At 36.6% G+C, this 19,164-nt stretch overlaps 1 protein-coding gene across 3 annotated transcripts in view; it reads right to left on the reverse strand.

Annotated features, from left to right (window-relative positions):
• The window catches only part of LOC131431384 (paired box protein Pax-7-like), a 49,504-nt gene extending 30,829 nt beyond the window's left edge, over window positions 1–18,675 (reverse strand). Inside the window, exons 1-3 of one of the 3 annotated variants that reach the window (XM_058597065.1) lie at window positions 18,238–18,675; window positions 16,461–17,117; window positions 8,428–8,691 (exon numbers count right to left, since the gene is read on the reverse strand). In XM_058597065.1, coding sequence (XP_058453048.1) covers window positions 8,428–8,691; window positions 16,461–17,055 — 859 coding nt within the window. In that variant the 5' untranslated portion in view covers window positions 17,056–17,117; window positions 18,238–18,675. Of the gene's footprint in view, window positions 1–8,427; window positions 8,692–16,460; window positions 17,118–17,207; window positions 17,311–18,237 lie in introns of those variants that run through there. The other 2 variants (XM_058597064.1, XM_058597066.1) reach the window with 2 other exon arrangements.
• Between the last annotated feature and the right edge of the window lie 489 nt (window positions 18,676–19,164).

Below are 19,164 nucleotides of genomic sequence, written 5' to 3' on the forward strand. Positions count from 1 at the left end.
AAAAAGCTAAAAAGGACAGTCTTGTTGAAAATGCTTGCAAATTGTTTAGATGTTTTTCGCATGTGTTACGATATATCCATATTTAAATTTGTAAACCGGTTAGTAAAAATGCCGTGAACTGTCAGTGGAAAGTGTAGAAGTGGTGCGCATTTGAAGCGATTATGGTTAATAATGTTTTTACGTGGAACAGTGAAGTGAGTTTCGAATGTGGCACTCTAATTGTATAAGTCAAATGAAGTTTTTTGTATCTTCCAATCTCCCGGGCTACGCCGTCCGGTGTATTGCTTATATTCGGTTTTTGTTTTCCGAGTGCTCAAAGTTTTCAGTGAGTGAGTCGATTTCGCGAAGTCGAATGAAGAAAAAAGCGATTTAGAAGAAAAATGTTCAAAAAGAAGTTAATGTTTCGTTTATGTCTTTTTTTCCAATTCTACATCGTATTCATACCTGCCAATATAGAAAAGACAACCGCGACTGAAATTTTTTTCGGTAGTAGTGTGCCATCTGGTGGCTAGTAGTCATTACGGTGTTAACCAATTCAACCATTTATGTTGGTTGGAAACAACGTTTTTATTTCTCTAATTCAACTAAAAAATTAGTTGAATAGAAATGAAGTGTGGCTTAGCTAAGAAATGACAGCACGTTCAATTGGTGAATTCAACAAAAAATAGTCATTTCAACAAATATTTTGTTATTATTAAGGGAATTAGAATTAATAAATCTAGATTAGATTTTTTTAGTTGTCTCAAAAAATAACTAACTAAAATCAGAAAATCAACTAATTTTTTCGCCAAAAAGCTGATTTCTGAGTCAGAGATGTCTATCTCCTCTGTGTGACGAAGAGCAAGCAAAATTTCTCCCCTCGCACTGACAACTTTAACGAGAGCTCTTCTCTTTCACATTTATACACCACTGTTGTGTAAAGTGTACACGCATCATGAGTGCGTTTGTTTATTTCCTTTTACCTCTTCCACTGAATCGCACCAAAGTGCTAGAGCATTAGCTAATAAATTCTCTGAGGTGGATGCAGATACTTTCACAGAGCTGTACACGCCGGTGAGCACTCTGCTGTATGGTTGCGTAGATACGCAAAATCAGCAAAATAAAACAATTTATCGTAAAATTTTCGGTTTTCCTTGCAAATTTTTCATAGCAAGGCCAGATCTACTCTCTATTATTGAAGTTCACAGAAGTGTTCGCTCAACATCACGCGCCAGTGGTCACTTGGGTGTATTTAGACGAGAGCGCGTGTGAGCGATTCATGCGAATTTAACCACAAGCACACACTCAAATGCTGTCTATTCGACACTGAGAAGAAGTGCGCTTTCCGCTTTGTGCGGTGCTTCGTTTTTTCATCCTCGGTGTGGCAAAAATCTGACTCTAGCGTGTATCTCTCTGGTGAAATGCCATCTCTGTTCTGAGTTACCAAAGTCGATTAGTTTGACCGTCAACTAGCATAACTTACGAAATGAACTTATTTTGAGCCCAATATTGATTTCTTTGGTACGATTTTAACATCGCTCGGAGATCAGATCATCACAAATGATTCATATAATATATCAGATCACCCTTAAAAATTTTCATGATTTAAATCATTTTGCTCATAAAATCATTAATAATAGGTATGATCTCATGAGAAGACTAACATGATTCATAAATTGAATAAGTATTGAGTTCTGGAGGATATTTGCCTTTGTCTTTTTCAAAATGAAAGGATATACAATCACTGCAGAATGTATGCAAAAAAGATACACTTAATTTTTTCGGGGATGGATGATTTTTAAGTTTAAAAATTTGAATTTCATTCAGATCCGACATCCGGTTTCGTTATTACAGGGTGATATACTACCTAGATCAAAAAGTCCCCGCAATCACCACCATGTGGCGCTCTCAGTCACCCGATTGTCATTCATATTTTATCAAATTTTCAGCTTGATACTTAGACATTTGTAAAAATTACGCTGTGTTGAGTACATCTACGATTGTGCGTGTCCTCGATTTTGTACAATTTTCAATTGGAATTGAATTGGTAAGAAGAGAGTTTTGACAACGATACTCTGAAGAAAACAGTCGATTTTCAGTGGCACGAACGTTTCAGAAGTGGCCGTGAGTCTGTGAATGATGATGATGAGAGAAGCGGAAGGGCATCGACATCGAAAATCGACGTAACCATCAACAAAGCCGAAGAATGGATGACCGTAGACCGCAAATTGACTATTAGAGAGATGGCAGAGGAGTTGGACATTGCTTTTGGATCCGTTTGGATATTTTGGTTAATTAATTGGGGCTCAGATGTGTCGCTGTAAAGCCGGTGTCGAATGATGCAAAAAAGGGATCGCGTTGACGCCGCAAAGAATATGATTTTCAAGGCCGAATCTGTCCTCCCTGCGATTTTTCCTATTCGGTCAACACAAGAAACCGCTCCATGGAATGCATGGAAAATCGCAGATGGCTCTGATGGCCATACCGAAAACTGAATATAAAAAATTGGAGGATTGGATCAAGCGCTGGCATAAGTGTGTTGCAGTCGATGGGGGGTACTTTGAAGGGGACAATATCGATTTTGATGAATAATCTTGTATTTTTACAAGGATAAATTTTTTTTTAAATATTACCATTTAATTCTTTTATAAGTATATCACGTCACTATACAAATTCACTATGTATCTCACGACACTATAAATCTTGTATAATAAACGTCACATCACATATGCACATTTCGAATACAATTTATATTCTTCTTCAGTGTGATAGTTTTGTTTAGTATTTTTAGTTTTCTAAACATATTCCGGGAACTCTTTGATGAAGATAGTATGAAATAATTAAATATATGATTTAGTTTACGTTTCGTCTTTGATTCATAAGTGCGTAGCAGTTTATGTTGAACGGCTAGCGCGACCTGACGGCTCAACATAAACTACTAGGCATACGTGAAGATTTTGGATGGTGTTCCTTACAGTTGACGATCAGCTCCTCTTCCATTTCGATTACGAAATTATTGAGTTTCGTCCAAAAGTAGGTTCGTCAAAAAGTAGATTTTTGACTAGATGTATCACATTTTAGGGATAGATCTTATGAAAGATAATATATAAAATGGAATGGATCTTATTAAATTCATAACAATTCAGAGTATTGTTCCTTGTTCTATCCGTTTTTTTTTCTGAGAAAACAAATACCTTAAAAGTTTACATCTTACTAACTAAAGAATCTTGTTTTGTCTACCCAGGTCTTGTATTTTACAACTTCACTTCACTTCTACCGCTTCTAGTCGATCAATGAATTTACATTCAAAGAAAGCCAGTAGCCAGTCCCGGCCCAAATCAGTAAACATGTTTTGAAAGAACATGGCATACAAAATTCGAAATTCTGTTCATTGTGGGGAAAGGTTTTCAAACCAACGACAATCAGCAGAGCAGGCTATCTTATGTAGATCGAAAAAATGTGGCATTTAACGGAAACAAATCCAAGTACGAAGCATACCGGAGAAAATGCCTTGATAAATATTAGTTGAACGCGAAGCCCGTCGCTGCATAGTTTAGATTACGTCAGCATTTGGGTTGAAAACACTGGCTGCAGGATGAATAAAAAATCGTTGGTAAAAACAACTAAGCTCTGCATTGGCGAATGCTTTATTCGTGGACCATCAGTAGTTGACAAGTTTCACAATTAGAGTTCAAGTAGGTTAAATTTTACTCTAGCAAACGAAAAGTTTCAATTATAATTGAGTAAAATGAATAAAAAATAAAAATAGTATAAAAAACCGTGTGAAAGAGATCTTAGTGTATAGAGGACAATTGCACAAATAGTCCTACTGACACTAAGAATTCTTACTTAGAGAAATTTTCGACATATAATCGATGCGTTTTAGCAGCATATCATAAGTTATCAGAAATGACGCATCTTAAGTTTCCAGAAATGACGCTTGTCCGAAACAGAATCAGACATTTTAGGACGGAAACAAAAAAAATCTTAGTTTGAAAAGAAAATACGAATACTTTTTGGCAGTGATGTTCGAGCTCAGCACACGAGCTGCTCTATACTTGCTGTGTGGGCCTATGAAGCTCATATGCTGTGATTTTTCAAACCAGACTTATGAGCGTGTGCTAGCAAAAAAGAGAGCTGAATCGATAGAGCTCGTGGTTCGTTCACGCGAGCTATCAGAAAACACGCGCACGAAGTCTGAAGCACAGCTCGCGATTCAACAGGTATGCTGGCTCATGAGCTGAATTGGGTTCTAGCTCGTGAGCCGACTCATGTGCTGGCTCATTTACTGACTTGAGAGCTCGTTCTTTTTTTTATTCAATAATATAATATAATTTTTAAGCACACAGTGTCCGCCCTTGTCTTGTCTCTTGTCAGTAGGTGGACTAAACAAATCAATATTATTGTCAATCCAAATGATTAGTGGCTTTCACATGAGGTGATATTATTGGCAATATTCGACATTTTGACAATGCTATCGATGATGAATTATCGTGTGCATTCAAATGGGAATGACGTATTGACGAATTATTTACAATACTGAATAATGGTTTTTCATAAATAATGCCCGTTTGTAAGTTGATAATTTTTTTTTGTTCAAATGAGCACACGGGCTGTATGAGAACTGGCTCGTGTGGTATATGTGTGCTGGGCCAAAACTGCTTTTTGGTCATGTTAAAGGTTGTTACGATAAAGTATTGGTCAATGATCCTATTTCAAACTTAACAACTGATTTTCGCGTCTTCTGTAGATTCTTCTCTGACGTGTTGGTAAGGTTCATGTTCTTGGGTAACAGTTGGAAATTGTTCCCGGCATACAACTCCATGCCTCTTTTCCGTAATGGCAAGATGTCAATTTCTACAAAATTAGAATTCAAAAATTGTGTTGATACCAAATACATAAATTTCATACCGGTCGCGCTGTAAATGTCCACTCATCATGCCACACGTTTTTGGAAGTCGACGGTCCGTCTCGTATTTCACCTCGACCGTCAATCAACAGGCTCCATTGTAATCTCTATCTATTTTATTATTACTTAAAGCAATAATATTACCGTTTTCATGTTTGGTTTGTTTCATTAAGTCCTTTCGAATCAATTTATTCGATGTATTCTCCATTTTTATCAAAAACGACGTCGGAACCTACAACACACCTTCGACATCAACTGTTTTGTGTGCGTTATGACAGACTGCAGAGTTTTCATATGAGGTTTCTCGCCGAGTTGGACTTCAACATGCTCCTAAAGAGACGAGTTCAACGTGTCAACGTCGTGTTTTCCTTAATCCGTCCGGATGGGTCTGATTTGATGTGATTAGCGCTCCATCATGCAGAAGAATAACGAATTGAAACTCAGAAAAGCTTAACGAGGAAGAAAATCTACAATTCGGATATTTCGGGAACGAAAAAATAATCCCAAAGCACTATTTTATATTTTATTACTGAATAATCAATGTTCAGCGTGTTTGTTCAATTTTTAAACTCCTTAGACCCGCCTTTTTGACTGTAAACGTGTTATGCAAATATTTAAAGAAAGTCTCTCTGTTCCACTTGCGTCATTATATATGCAATTTGAACCAATTGTTTTCGAAGAAACTTCCTCTTTTTAATTAATAATATAATTTTAAAGGCACACTGCTTAAACTCTAAGGGTCAAACCAGAGAGAAAGCGACACGCGACGATCGATGAGTAGTCCCTTCGCAACGCATCGAGTTCACTCTGACATACACGCTCTTTGAACATAACTCATGGTTTATAAACTGGAACAATATGTCAAATTTTGAGTATGGATTTGAGTAAAGTAAACACGTTGCCATGAGTTCTCTAGCATTTATTCATACATTAAAGTAAGCGTTGAATTTTTAAAAATTTGAGTGAAAAAATACTTCTTGCAGTTCAGAGCGTTTCCATTCTCGGAATATTCTTATCGAAATAAAGAATGCAAGAATACGTCATTTTCCATTGCCGTACCTAGATCCGGTTTTGAAAACATGTTGAAATCAACGTCAATCATCGATATTTTGTGGTTTCAATTATGCTTAATGAAAAGCCCAACATAAGGATATCAAAATAATTCAATTTTGATTCCAAACCGTTCAAAAGGAAACGGTTTTGAATCACTATTTTGCGCATTCAAAAGAAAGAAGAATAACTTTGTATATGAAAATAATGAAGAAAAGTTTCTTCGTTTTGAGAGCAAGAAACTCAAATTTTGATTTTTTAAAATTATTTTTACGTTTCGACTTTGACTCAACAGTGCAGAGCAGTTCAAATTGAACTGCTTAGTGCTAAACTCGGCAGCTCAATTTGTACCGCTAAGCAAACGTAAAGTTTCTGCTATTTACAGAACGCTTCATGTTTTGCAACGGAGTGCAATGTTCTGACTTGCCGAACGGAAACGTGTTTTCGACTATTTCTGGCCGATGCAGGTTTGGTCATTTAGGGGTTAGCCAAGTTTTGTGCTAGGGCACATAACCGTTTTTATTATTTTACGTTTTATTATTTTGAGTTGAACTTACTCAAATTTAAAAAAAATTGTTTTCTTATTTTGAGTAAAAATCACTCAAGTTTTGACAATTTCGTCCCTTAACTAAAAATGAGTAGACAGGTGGTAACTCAAGTTTAGAGTACGTGCACTTTTAATGCATTTGAGTGATGTGTCACTCAATTTTGAGTTATGTCCAATGAGGGTGAACTTAAGTGGACGGAGCTTTGCCGCGCGACTCCGTGCGATCTGTCAAGTTTCGCATCGCTTCGCGTCGCTTGTCGCTTACTCTCTGGTTTCACCCTAAGATGCCAAGGGTAGAAAACTTCCTTGTAAGGACATATTTGGTCAAACCCGATGGGAACTTGTTTGTACAGTTGTACAGTTATGGTTAGCACACATTACAAATTTAGTTTTTTTTACGTTTTTCATTCTTAAGCTTCTAATGGTGACAGTTTGTCATCTTGAAGCTTCTATTGGTAACAATTGAATCAAAATACCGCATGCTTTGTTGGCCAACAATGACAACGATGTGTTTTTAGCTGTCGAGTAAAACTTTTCCGCGATGTATTTCTCGGGCCTCTAAACCGAAACTCCTCCTTAAGATAATGGGTTCAAATATTCTGTCCCCACTTTGTTGCACTCATTGAAAAATCATCATTTAATTAAGTCACATTGCAGATACTACAGCCAATTAACTAATTAAATGAACATCCTTTCCAACGATTCCTTCATATCTTGTGTAAGTGCTATGTAAGAGCAACCCCATCTGATAAAATAAACTCTGGAAGGGGTTAACATTCCAACGTGGGTTTTTCCATTGACTTTGTTTGTCTTGGAACCGTCACCAGTCAAGTTGCATTGCAGATGAAGTTAGTCGCCTCTTACAGCACCATTGAAGGTGAATTGTTTCCAAGACACAGAAACTGTACTGGAATACGAGTAGGAAGAATCCTGAGTGGAAAGTACAACTTTAGAGAACGAGGGAAAATATGTACTTCGTTTATGGACTCGACTTCCATCAATTTGATTAGGCTGGCCGCGATGAGGCGAGGCTTGCGATGGGTGTTAAGATATTACTTCTTATCTATAGCTTAAGAACCAATAACAATTCCACCTAGCGTTAGAATTTCAATTGACAAAGAGTTGAAATAAATGATCGAAATTGCAACTATATCAGAGAACTATCAGTTGTTTATACTACAATTTTAAGACTGACTTTACTTTGAAGATAAAACTATCCGCTTATGATACTTGTTTCACAAACTACTGACGAAATCAAATTTATGCGAAGACTTTTGATAAAATCATGTACTTTGTATATTATATTATATTATATAGTATGCTATATTGTATACTTATATTTTGTATAATAATAATTGTATATGTAATACATTCCATTTTTTTTCAAATTTGTTTCTGATAATTCTTTATGAACAACATATTTAGTTAGAATTCATAACATTAGCAAAATACAAGTCCAATTATGTTACATGTTCCTTGTAGTTGCATTTATTTTATCTATTTGTTTTCAATTACATGTAATTATGGTAAAAAGCAATTGTTTTTGATTACATTGCCAGTCGTACCTAACTGCACAAAGAATTAACAAGACCTATTAAAACATCGCTTCAAATTGTTAGCAGAAAAAATATTCAAAGCTCAAATTTATTAGCGTAATGAATTGGGTTTAACAGGAATTTTCAACTCTTTTGCCGTGCCTATTCCCATCTAGCCGAGGAAAGCATCCAGCCGTTAATTGATGAGTGAACAGATCCGTTGAATTAATTTGTAAAGCTGGTATAAATGTAAATTTTGGGGGCCGTAATCTAACAGTTCTAACCGGAGAAAGCTTCCAATTTACCATGCGACGAGGGGTGCTAATTGATTAAATAAATCGTGCTTTCATCTTAATTAACTCAAGACGTTCTGTTCTCGTTACTGTTTCCATACACTGCATATTTACCTGTGTCGGAGTCGTTATCGGTGTTGGTAGCGTGGGTGTGATGGGCGTTACTGTCGGTGCGAGTGTATGTCGGTAGGGTTGGAGTAGGTGCAGGTGGCAGCGTCGGGTAACCGTGACCATTGATTAGGTCTACGCTTTGCTTCAGTAACTCAGAGGCGGGTTTCGGTCGAAGTAGAGGATTCACTTCGGATGACTTGAAGTTGGCTTCATTTTCAGAACGAACCAGGTTTAAGGCAACGTCCTGTTTCGTCTTTCCTGTCTTGTCTGTGGCGGAAGAGAAATAAAATTTTCAGTATTGTTTTTGAACTTTTTTTAATTTGTTTTTTTTTTTTTTATGAGTGTAATTTATTATGCCCATATTTTATTATTGTTTTTGAAAACGTTTAAAATATGACTACTTTACCGTTTATTTCATATTCAAAATGCGAGTAATATTGATCTAAACGGTAACAGCTATCACTCTCGCAGAAATTTCATCAGTCTTATGTCGTTTTCGCTTGATGCCAAACCTAACCCAGTTTCCACTCTAACTGCTGTCAAACCGTTTGTTTGAAGCTAGTTTCGAACCTAGTTTCAACGTTGTTGAACTGAAAATCGAGTCAGTTTCGAACCTGGTTGTTATATCAAGTTTGCTCAAAGCCCCGTTGCTAAGTGCTAAATTAACACAGTTTCGTGAAAAGTATTTGTTTGATGAAACTACCCTGGGCCAGTGTCAGTGTTCTCAAGCGAAAACAACATTAGTATGTTCGGTTAACAGACATTTGAGCTTGTTTCTTAGTATACAGTTTTAGAATTCCGCAAGGCAGTAATTTGGGACCATTGCTATTCACATTGTTTTCTAAAGATGTTTCATTGGCTTTGGGATATGGTTTCAAACTGATATTTGAAGACGACTTATAATTTTATCTCGTGGTCCGAACTCTTCGGCGATCACAACTTCAACAACAACTCTTTTTCGATTGATGCTGTATGAATATACTTTTTATCAATGTTTAAAAGTGTCAGCTGATCACGTTTTGCCGTGATATGAATTCTGTCAAATTCGACTGCAATATTGATGGTTCAATCCTGACTAGAGAGAACCAGGTGAATGATTTAGGAATACAAGTGGATAAAAACTTGACATTCGATTTAGAACTCAAATCGCTGAGAATTTCAAAGACCCACACTGTTTGAAGGCTTTGTGCTGTTCACTGGTTCGGCCAATCCTCGAGAACGTGTCAGTTGTTTGCTTTCCTCATCCAATTTTGTGGTGTGTGCGAGTTGAACGTGTTCAAAAGCGTTTCGTTAGGTACTCCAAAAGCTGCCGTGGGGAGACCCCGCAAACCTGTAACCCTATCTAGATGGTTTCAACTGATTGGAATTAATACTTTACAATGTCGCCGGAGAATTCAGCAAGCATTGTTCATCGCAAAATTTTCGCACATCAAATAGAACACTACGAAACGCAATCCCGCTTTGATGAACTATCTAGTCGCTTCGCAAGTAACATTAAACGATGCGTCGTTAAGTTTTGACAATGTTCTACAACATTCATTTTTAATTTTATTTATTTAGTATGTATTTAAAATTCGAATTAATGTGGTTGCTCTGTTTTTGTAATTGTTTCAAAAGATGATGCTTTCCGCGCCAGTAGGAGAATGACAAACATGATTCAACTCAAATGGGTTTTTTCCCACCCTTCCAGTACATTTAGATTCATATATCCGATGTACATGACTAAAAATAACTGAATAAATGCATCTATTGGACAGCGTTTATTATATGAATCACATTAATACGAATTATGATGGTTTCGTGAGAAAGACTTCATTACATCAATAGATAAAATAAAAAAAAGTACTGGGACCCATAAGTCAACATATAAATATACTAATCGAACAGTCGTGAGTTCGGTATAGACTTGCAAACCACTGCGCAGATTTATCAATTTAGGGAATTAAGCCTTTCCCTTTACACTTTTTCTACAAAATATCCCATAATAGTGGAAACAAATGATGATCTAATGGCAATAACCAAATCATGCCTATAATAGAGCTGAAAAGTCGCCACTGGCGGCTGTACAACCAAATTAAATCTGAACAATTCAAATTTAATGCATTCTAGCTGAATTATCCGGTGTTGCTCAGAAATGTTTCGTGAAGGCAAAGCCGAAAAAAATTCTAGAAATTGTACTCCCCATTAATACTCCGATTGTAATGAAACACATCTTAGACGACAACCCGATTGATGTTCAGATTGCGAATGATCAGTGTCCCATCTCAGATCTCACAATAATCATAATTTTCATTGTATTCTCGACAAATCGGGTCAGTTTTATATTTGAACACTTTTGTTAGGAACATTTAGAAAACCTTTTTCTCTATAAATACCTTCTTAGTAACCTCTGAGTTTCATGTGTATATGTGCTTGTGACGTACTTCCGTACTTCCTTGTCACATTCGATCTACAATACCTTTGGCTTCCATGGCTATAAACACGTACTACTCCCTCCTTGTTATAAAAATTTCTTATGACATCATTATTTCCACGTAATCGCTCAAAATTTTACATCTGATAATGATTATTTTATAACGAAAGGCCGTTTATCATCATAACTACATTCGTATTATAGAATAACTTTTTGCCTTTCTCATATAGAAAGGTTATGCAATCACTGTGAAAACCGACTTTTGAACCGAGGGCCGAGTGTCATATACCATTCGACTCAGTTCGGCGAGTACGCAAAATGTCTGTGTGAGTGTGTGTGTGTGTGTGTGTGTGTGTGTGTGTGTGTGTGTGTGTGTGTGTGTGTGTGTGTGTGTGTGTGTGTGTGTGTGTGTGTGTATGTATGTAACGTTTTTTTGCACTAACTTTTCTCGGAGATGGCTGAACCGATTTTCACAAACTTAGATTCAAATGAAAGGTCTTGTGGTGCCATACAAAATTCGTGAAAAAATTTGAATCCGACTTCCGGTTCCAGAATTATTGGGTAAAATGTGCAAAAAATTGTGAAAATAAGTGCACTAACTTTTCTCAGAGATGTCCGGTTCCGGAATTATTGGGTAAAATGTGCAAAAAATTGTGAATATAAGTGCACTAACTTTTCTCAGAGATGTCTGAACCGATTTTCACAAACTTGGGTTCAAATGAAAGGTCTTGTAGTCCCATACAAAATTCCTAAATATTGATTGGATCCAACTTTCGGTTCCGGAGTTATGGGTTAAATGTGCAAAAAAATGAAAATATGTTATCTAGCTTTTCTCATAGATGGCGCGACCGGTTCAAATGAAAGGTCCTGTGGTCCCATACGTAATTCCTGAATTTCATCTGGATCCGACTTCCGGATCCGGAAATATAGGGTAAAGTGTGTTAAAAATTGTAGACCATCACCGAAAAGGACGAAAAACCGTAAAAAGTTTTCTAAATCGACCTCAAATCTTCTCCAATTAATAGTTTTTTATCAGCAGACGGTCAAACAAACCGATTTCGGTTATTGCTTTTAGGAATCGAAGAAAATTATTTTGAAGTACGATTGATATGAGAAAGGCATCATTACACGACTAGGTGGATTAAAACAGGTTTTTATACTTTATTTTACTCCGGCTTTAACCATTATTATCGTTTACCGGGGAGAAGAACGTATAGAATAACGATTCAGTTAATGCAAATGCTGTTGTAAACTTATTTACATCACCTTGGGTCGACAGTTTTCTTAATTTTCATAAAAAATGCGCATTGATTCTATGATTTCTTCGTCAATTCAGTTCAATGTTGAGAATACCTCCCTCGTGTGATTATTTTTGTGAACCTCACTTAGTTGCTAGAAATATGCTGTACTCGTAAAGAAGTACCATTTTTTCGTAAAACTCGATAAATTTTCCCTTACACTTTCCATGTTCGGGGCTCTTGCTACACTCCCTCACCCACAAAATAACCTTATAATCTATTTTGATGTGAAAGCTGTTTCTGTGTTAGTCAAGAAGCATCGTTTCTCATCGAATAAATTTTACATTGAGCTTCCCTTTTGTTAGTGAACTTACTCTTCCATGATTACCCTGAGTAGTGTAGAAAGTATCTGTACTTTTCAAAAATATCGATTCCTACCTTTGGTACATATTCCAAACATAATAATGATTCGTTTAGTTGTTTCGTAGTTATGCTAAGACTTACATACACTCGTGTTCATAGGTAGATAAAGAATATTTTCCCTTAGTTCTTTGAATTCCCCGGCAAAATGGAATCAGATCTTTTTTCTTTATTTTCAAAAACCCCTCCTTCTAGTCTAAATGTCGATTCTAATTCATTTCTAATTATATAAATTTCGTCATTGACTCCCTTTCCCCATGTTAAGGACACTTACTACACATTCTTCTCCCTGAAAATGTCCTAATGATCATCTCTGAAGAGCAAGAAGTATCTGTGCCAAATTTGATAGCAATCCGTTCAGTAGTTTCGAAGTTATACCGTTACAAATATTACATACCCTTAATATAATCATATTTAATCATATTCAAAGTATTCAAAAGGTCTTCAACAAAATATCGATTCTCGTCAAACTTTATGAATTTTTTCATGAAGGGGGGCAATGACATTTTTTTTTATTTAAAAGATATTTCATTCAGGCCTATTTGCGTACAAACTTTACGTGGCCGATTTAGCTGAGTTTTTAGATAATTTTTTTTGTATTGGATCTCGTTGTCACCTTTTTTCTAGGGGGAGAGGATCTTCCATTTTCCTCCTGCGAGGATTGAGGGGCAGTTTGTTCGCGGTTCGTCTCGTCATTCATTGCCGCATCGGTGGTATTGTTGTTGATTTCGTTGCTAGTTGCTGTAGATGCGTCTTGTTGTTTATTGTTTGCAGTTGCTGGTTGGTTGGATGGTAAGTTGTTAACTGCAGCTGGTGTACTTTGTTCTATAGGGGATACGTTGGATGGTTTCGTTGAAGGGGATGCTTCAGGATGTGACTGTCACAGGTGTACTGGGGTTGCTTGGGGTTGGTGTGAAGGAAGCACCGTTGTCCTTTGGTTTAGTTTTCTCCTTGTCCAGTTTATCACATGGCTTACCGTAGTGAACAGCTTTTTGGCAATATAGACATGTGGCCATCTGATTGTCATAGGTAACAGGTGATTTGCACGGGATTCTTGTATCCTAACCGAATGTCACATAAGAAGGTATAGGCCTCTTCAAGCGCATGCGTAACAAACGTACGCCATTTAGAATACCGGGGAAAAAATTCTTCCACTTTTCTTTTTCGATAGAGAGAATCTCTCCGTATTGGGACGTAGTTTTGCGAATATAAGGATCGATGACGCTTGAGGGAAGATCATGCACACACACTTCTACAGCACTATCTTCCATATATACTGGAATGTTGTACTTGATATTTTCATGCTCCACATAGTGCACATTATTATTGTCTTTAGCGAATTGAATTGCAGCCAACTCTTTATAGAACTGGATATAAACAACGTTATTGGTCTTATTGCATTGAAGTAAATGCACACGTTTTATGTCAAGATGCATTTGCTCCGTAAGCAAACCTTCAAGTTCTCGTATCGAAGGTCGAATTGACACTTGATACGCTTCCTTCTCTATAAAAATACCTTTTGACAATTTCTGAAAAGCAAGAAATACCTGTACCAAGTTTTATAGCAATTCGTGCAGTAGTTTCGAAGTTATATCATTACAAACATTACACCCCCTTTTTAGAGACACTTACTACACCCTCCCCCCACCGAATATCCTCTAAGTTATGCAAAGAGTATCTATTGTTATAATTATCTCTGAAGAGCAACAAGTACAAGTGCCAAGTTTTATAACAATCCGTTCAGCAGTTCCGGAGTTATACCATTACAAACATTACACCTACTTTTTAAAGGCACTGGCTTCATCCACCCTTTATATAAGTTAGTGTCGGATTTATGCCGTTTTAAACATTACACTCCACTACATCCACCTTCCGTAGGAATATCTTAGGTATGCAAAATGTTTCTATGGTCTTCAAAACGTATCGATTCTCGTCAAGGTATATGATCCCCAAACCACCCCCCCTCCCCCATTGTTGACGTATCCATTCAACCAAACATGCGTCGTATTACAGAAGAGAATTTTGAGCTATAAACTGTTTTAACTGAACACTGATTTTGAAAATAAATTCCTACGACTTGGAAGCGTTGTTCAGGAGTTAACCTATTCATGATGCCAAATCATACTGAGTAGAGACGTCACTTTACACTATCGAAACAACTAATAGATAATAGATTAATCACTATTGAAAAAACAAATCTCCTAAAAAAACACCCGTTATATAAGATACATAAATTATTTTCTTATTTTTTGTCTTTTTCATATAAAAATTCTGTGGAATTCCTATGAAACCCGACTTTTCAACCGATGCCTGGAGGATAGAGAGTAATATACCATATGAATCAGATCGTGAAAATCAGAAGCTGTGACTGTAAATAAGATGCCTAATCAAACTGAAAAAACAAAATAAGGTGGCCGAATCCCGCGACAGGAAGCAGTACCTACGAGACGTACATTAAAACTGACTACAAGCAGATCTCAGGTCTGATGTTTTTCGTCGACAAGTTCCATCTAGATGTTCCGAAAGAAGAAGATTAACTAATTTGTAAATATGTACTTAGTTTGGTAGGCGATCATTGGGTGCAGCAAGTTCAGCAAGCCATACATAATAACCGGCACCATCGACGGTTAAATATGACTTCAAAAAATTCTGTTTTGGCTGGATCTGGTATCGTGCCATTAGGTGAATCCGACAAACTCGCAGAACTTCGACCAATTCAATCTTCTGGGTGACAGAAGGACCAGCTCCGGAAAACAATGGAAGGTCTCCATAAAAGACAAGCATTTGAAGAAACAGGATGAATGTGCGTAAGAAAGATGACGCATATGTTGCAAAGGATTTGATGAATTGAGTAAAGTCCAAGGTGCATTTACCCTAGAAATAAGACAGCTTAGCATAAACATAGCTAATATTTGTTTATTTGTTCCCTGAGTTTCAAAAATATCCGAAATAAAATGAATTTTTGGTGAACATAATGTTTGCGGCATTTTTTTAGTACAGTATTAGAAAAATCAAAGTATCTCGAAGTCATCACGATGACCTGACGATATTTTTATAACTAGATCGATTGTAACTGTCTTATTACTATTTGCAACGTACTTGTGCTTGAACCGATGTGCAGTAGTTTTTCTGGCGTGCCAAAAGAAACGAAACTACTTGACGATTTTCCGGTTCCCAATATATAGTAGTTATTTGAGGGCTTCGATACCTAATGGGTAGCATTGGGATATCCCGGAATTTTCTCGATTTAGGCTGTTGAAATCAAACGATTTTGTAATATGAAAATAATGGAAACATTTTATTGAGAACGGAGAGCACTTCATGAGATTCATTATTAAAATTTTCAAAAATGAATTGAAAACGATCGACACTGTTGAGCATTGGTGCTATCAGTATGCGGAATTATAAAAAAATGGTTTCATATCACTGGATTTGAGGTAGATTGACAACGGTTTTCACATCAGAAAGAAATTATGAATTCTACAGGTGACATAATTCTTCAAACGATACAATTCATAACTACTGAACTTCTCTAATGACACAATATTCCATTCGTACAGAAATTTATTGGCTCCGAGTGTAATTTGCACTCGGCTAGCGAGTGAGACTGTATGAATTTATGTGCACGATTTACCAGCCAAGCAGATATGTGCTTCTGTGGCTCAGTCAACTAACTGGTGTGCTTTGTGGTATAATGTTTCTCGGTTCAAGTCGCTTTGTTGATGTCGATCTTTTGTTTTTTATTCCTTTCGTTTTAACGCCATGTAATTTTCAAATCATACAATTTTACATGCTCTTGAATATACATTTGTGTGAAATATAATGCTCCATTTATGTGCATCTAATAAGATGTAAAATTACAAAAAAAATTCGAACATTTGTTGTTAAAAATATATACATAATGATTGTATCAAAGTGAAAATCTTGAAGAAAATCTAAAAGAAAAGTTGCACATATACACTTACCTTCCTTTTCCTCTACCAGATCTGCAATCAACCAGTTTTTCGGCACATTTCTTTTATTGATCGGCATTCGTGTTGCATATTTTTCCATTCCCATCTCATCTGAATGTTCACGTTCATCGATCTTATTGTCGAATTTCTTAATTACACTAGTTTCATTACGATTATTCACTACGTCGTCATTGTTATTGTTCAACACACTAAATCTATTGTACACAACCGACGGTACTGTAGTATGACCATTTCCATCATGCCCAGTGCTGTTCGTTCCAGCCGTACTGTAGGATAAATCCGTTATTTCGATGTCGATAGACCCTTCGTCGTCATCGTTGTCATCTGCTGCATTGCGGTAGTTCACACCGGCTACTACTTTGGTCGCTTTCCGTTGATCTACGGTATGTCCTTGAATTTCCTCCTCTACATCACCGCATTCTCCTACACTTGCACTGCTACTGTTATTCGATTGCAATTCTAGATCATTGGTCCGACCGAGGAAATCTTCCCCCAGCCGTCCACCGGCGGTCATATTGAGTATGTCCAGAACACGACTATTGTTGAACTCGAAGGACTTCGTTACAAAGTGAGCTAACTGTTCCATTTTCTTATATATGGTTTTTCACTTTTCTGTTGCTAGTTCAGATGATATTAATTATAATGTACCTTGAAAAAATGTGAATTTCAATTGAGTTAAATGGACCTAACCTTTACAGTTACATGTTTGAAAAAGTTTCATAAGTGTTTCTGATTTACCATAAATTCGTAGTTTCGAATTCTGTTCCTAAGGTTTTTTTTTTGTCAGGACAGTGTTCATTTTATTATCACTCTTGAAACAAATCAGTTCAAGAGATTTTCTGAAACAACTCAGTAATTGAAAAAATCACTTCCTAGATTTCCATTCATGAAACAAGCATTCACAAAACTCTGAACCTCGAAGTTCACAAGTGAAAATTTGTGTTAGGGAAGCTTGATTACATCATCAATAAAACAATTTCTACTAAATAAATTCACAACTGAATCGCAACTGAGAAATAATGACTGCGATATTTTCGAGGGTGGTCAATATAACCAACAATATATTTTTGAAACAATATAAAAAGTGATTCCAGCAGCATTGTGCATTTCTCAAACACACAGCAGGCGCAGCGTTTGAATCGACGTAGCGATAGCCTGCGCTCCTGTTACTTCGGTGTATGATATTCAAGCTAAATCGGCTAATATTTTTTAATCATCTTCATAACATGCTTTGTGATTGCTTTTAATTACTGCTTTTATTATCATTATAACTATTATTAATCACAGCATTTGCTTTTTTATTAATGACATTACTCCACCATCAAGGTCTTTCCAAATAAATTTCAAATACATCATCAATATTGATCCACTTATCAACCACCCTACGTGCACTGAACATTTTCAGCAAAGTTCAGTTTTTTGGTCATCGACGAATTTATTCATCATATCCAATTTTGCAAAGGATTGGGATTCATTTCCCAAAAATCTTCTGTTCCAGAATCATATCCGATACATCCAATGTGAAATCAATTTCAGTTAGAATCGCGTTTGCAAGAAATCAGTAGTGAACTTTTCATTAGTGAACTTTTCTTTGGTGAGTTCGAAAATCACTTGTAAATATTTTTGCGATTTTCGAAATTTTGATTTTTTCCTGGATTCAGGGATTATTCCGGAAAATTTACTGTTTGAATTCCTTTAAATATTTGGCATCTGGACGGGGCTAGAGTTCATATTTTAGTCAATACAGTTCAATTAGATTATCACACACTTTCTTTACGATAATTTTTGTTGTCACATCTAGCTCTTCAACGAATTAGATTATTCATGACTGTTAGTTTCGTTGCTAGAAAAGAAAATATTGTTCAAGAACCTGTTAAAACTGTTTATTTCATTATTCATGTTCCTTCTCACTGTAAGTATAAATATCAACTGTGTATCCGTATGAAAATTGTCCACATCCGAAGACAAACTGTCCTTCGTTACTGAAGAAACTTTTCCCATATGTAACCTCACTCCGGCTGCAGGTAAGTTATTGAATCAGCACTTCACTCGTTCTCCGCTCATCGGTTCTGTTACTGTCCATCGTTAATTCATGTCTGTTTCTGACGATGCCAAAAAACTTTTTCGCTTTACAAAAAAACTTTCCAACTGTGGTCTATCCTAACTTAGTTCCACCTGAACCGCATTCAAAAGTCCATCCAAACCGTGTGGCAGACCAGACGATAATGACAATTGCTGAAACTGCACTCCAAATCCCATGAGTTGACAGCCTGTTCTGAACGTAAGACCACTCCCCCACCCATCTGGCACCAGAACATCAGCCCAACATCCGCTTAATGCGTTCACTCAATTGAATGTTTGTGCAATGATTATAATCATAAAAAAAAGTAATCAAATTGAGTGTCGTACAATCGACATTAACTCACTAACACACACTCACTAACATCCACTGCGAGCGGTAAACATTTCGCGACACGGACACTTGAAATATGCCACAAATGTACCGGAACCTGTAGCCTCCCGTTTCATCACCACTACCACTCAGCTACAAGTAGTCCCAAGGGAGAGAAAAAAAAATCACTGTTCCGTCGCTGGCTGGATTTTCCGACGGTTGTTGTTTCAAACTGCACAGCGCTACCAGCGGTAATTCGACCCAAAGAACTTCGTGAATGGAACCGTACTGCCATCCAATCAA

Source organism: Malaya genurostris, chromosome 2 (assembly GCF_030247185.1).
Source record: "Malaya genurostris strain Urasoe2022 chromosome 2, Malgen_1.1, whole genome shotgun sequence".
Classification (NCBI taxonomy): domain Eukaryota; kingdom Metazoa; phylum Arthropoda; class Insecta; order Diptera; family Culicidae; genus Malaya; species Malaya genurostris.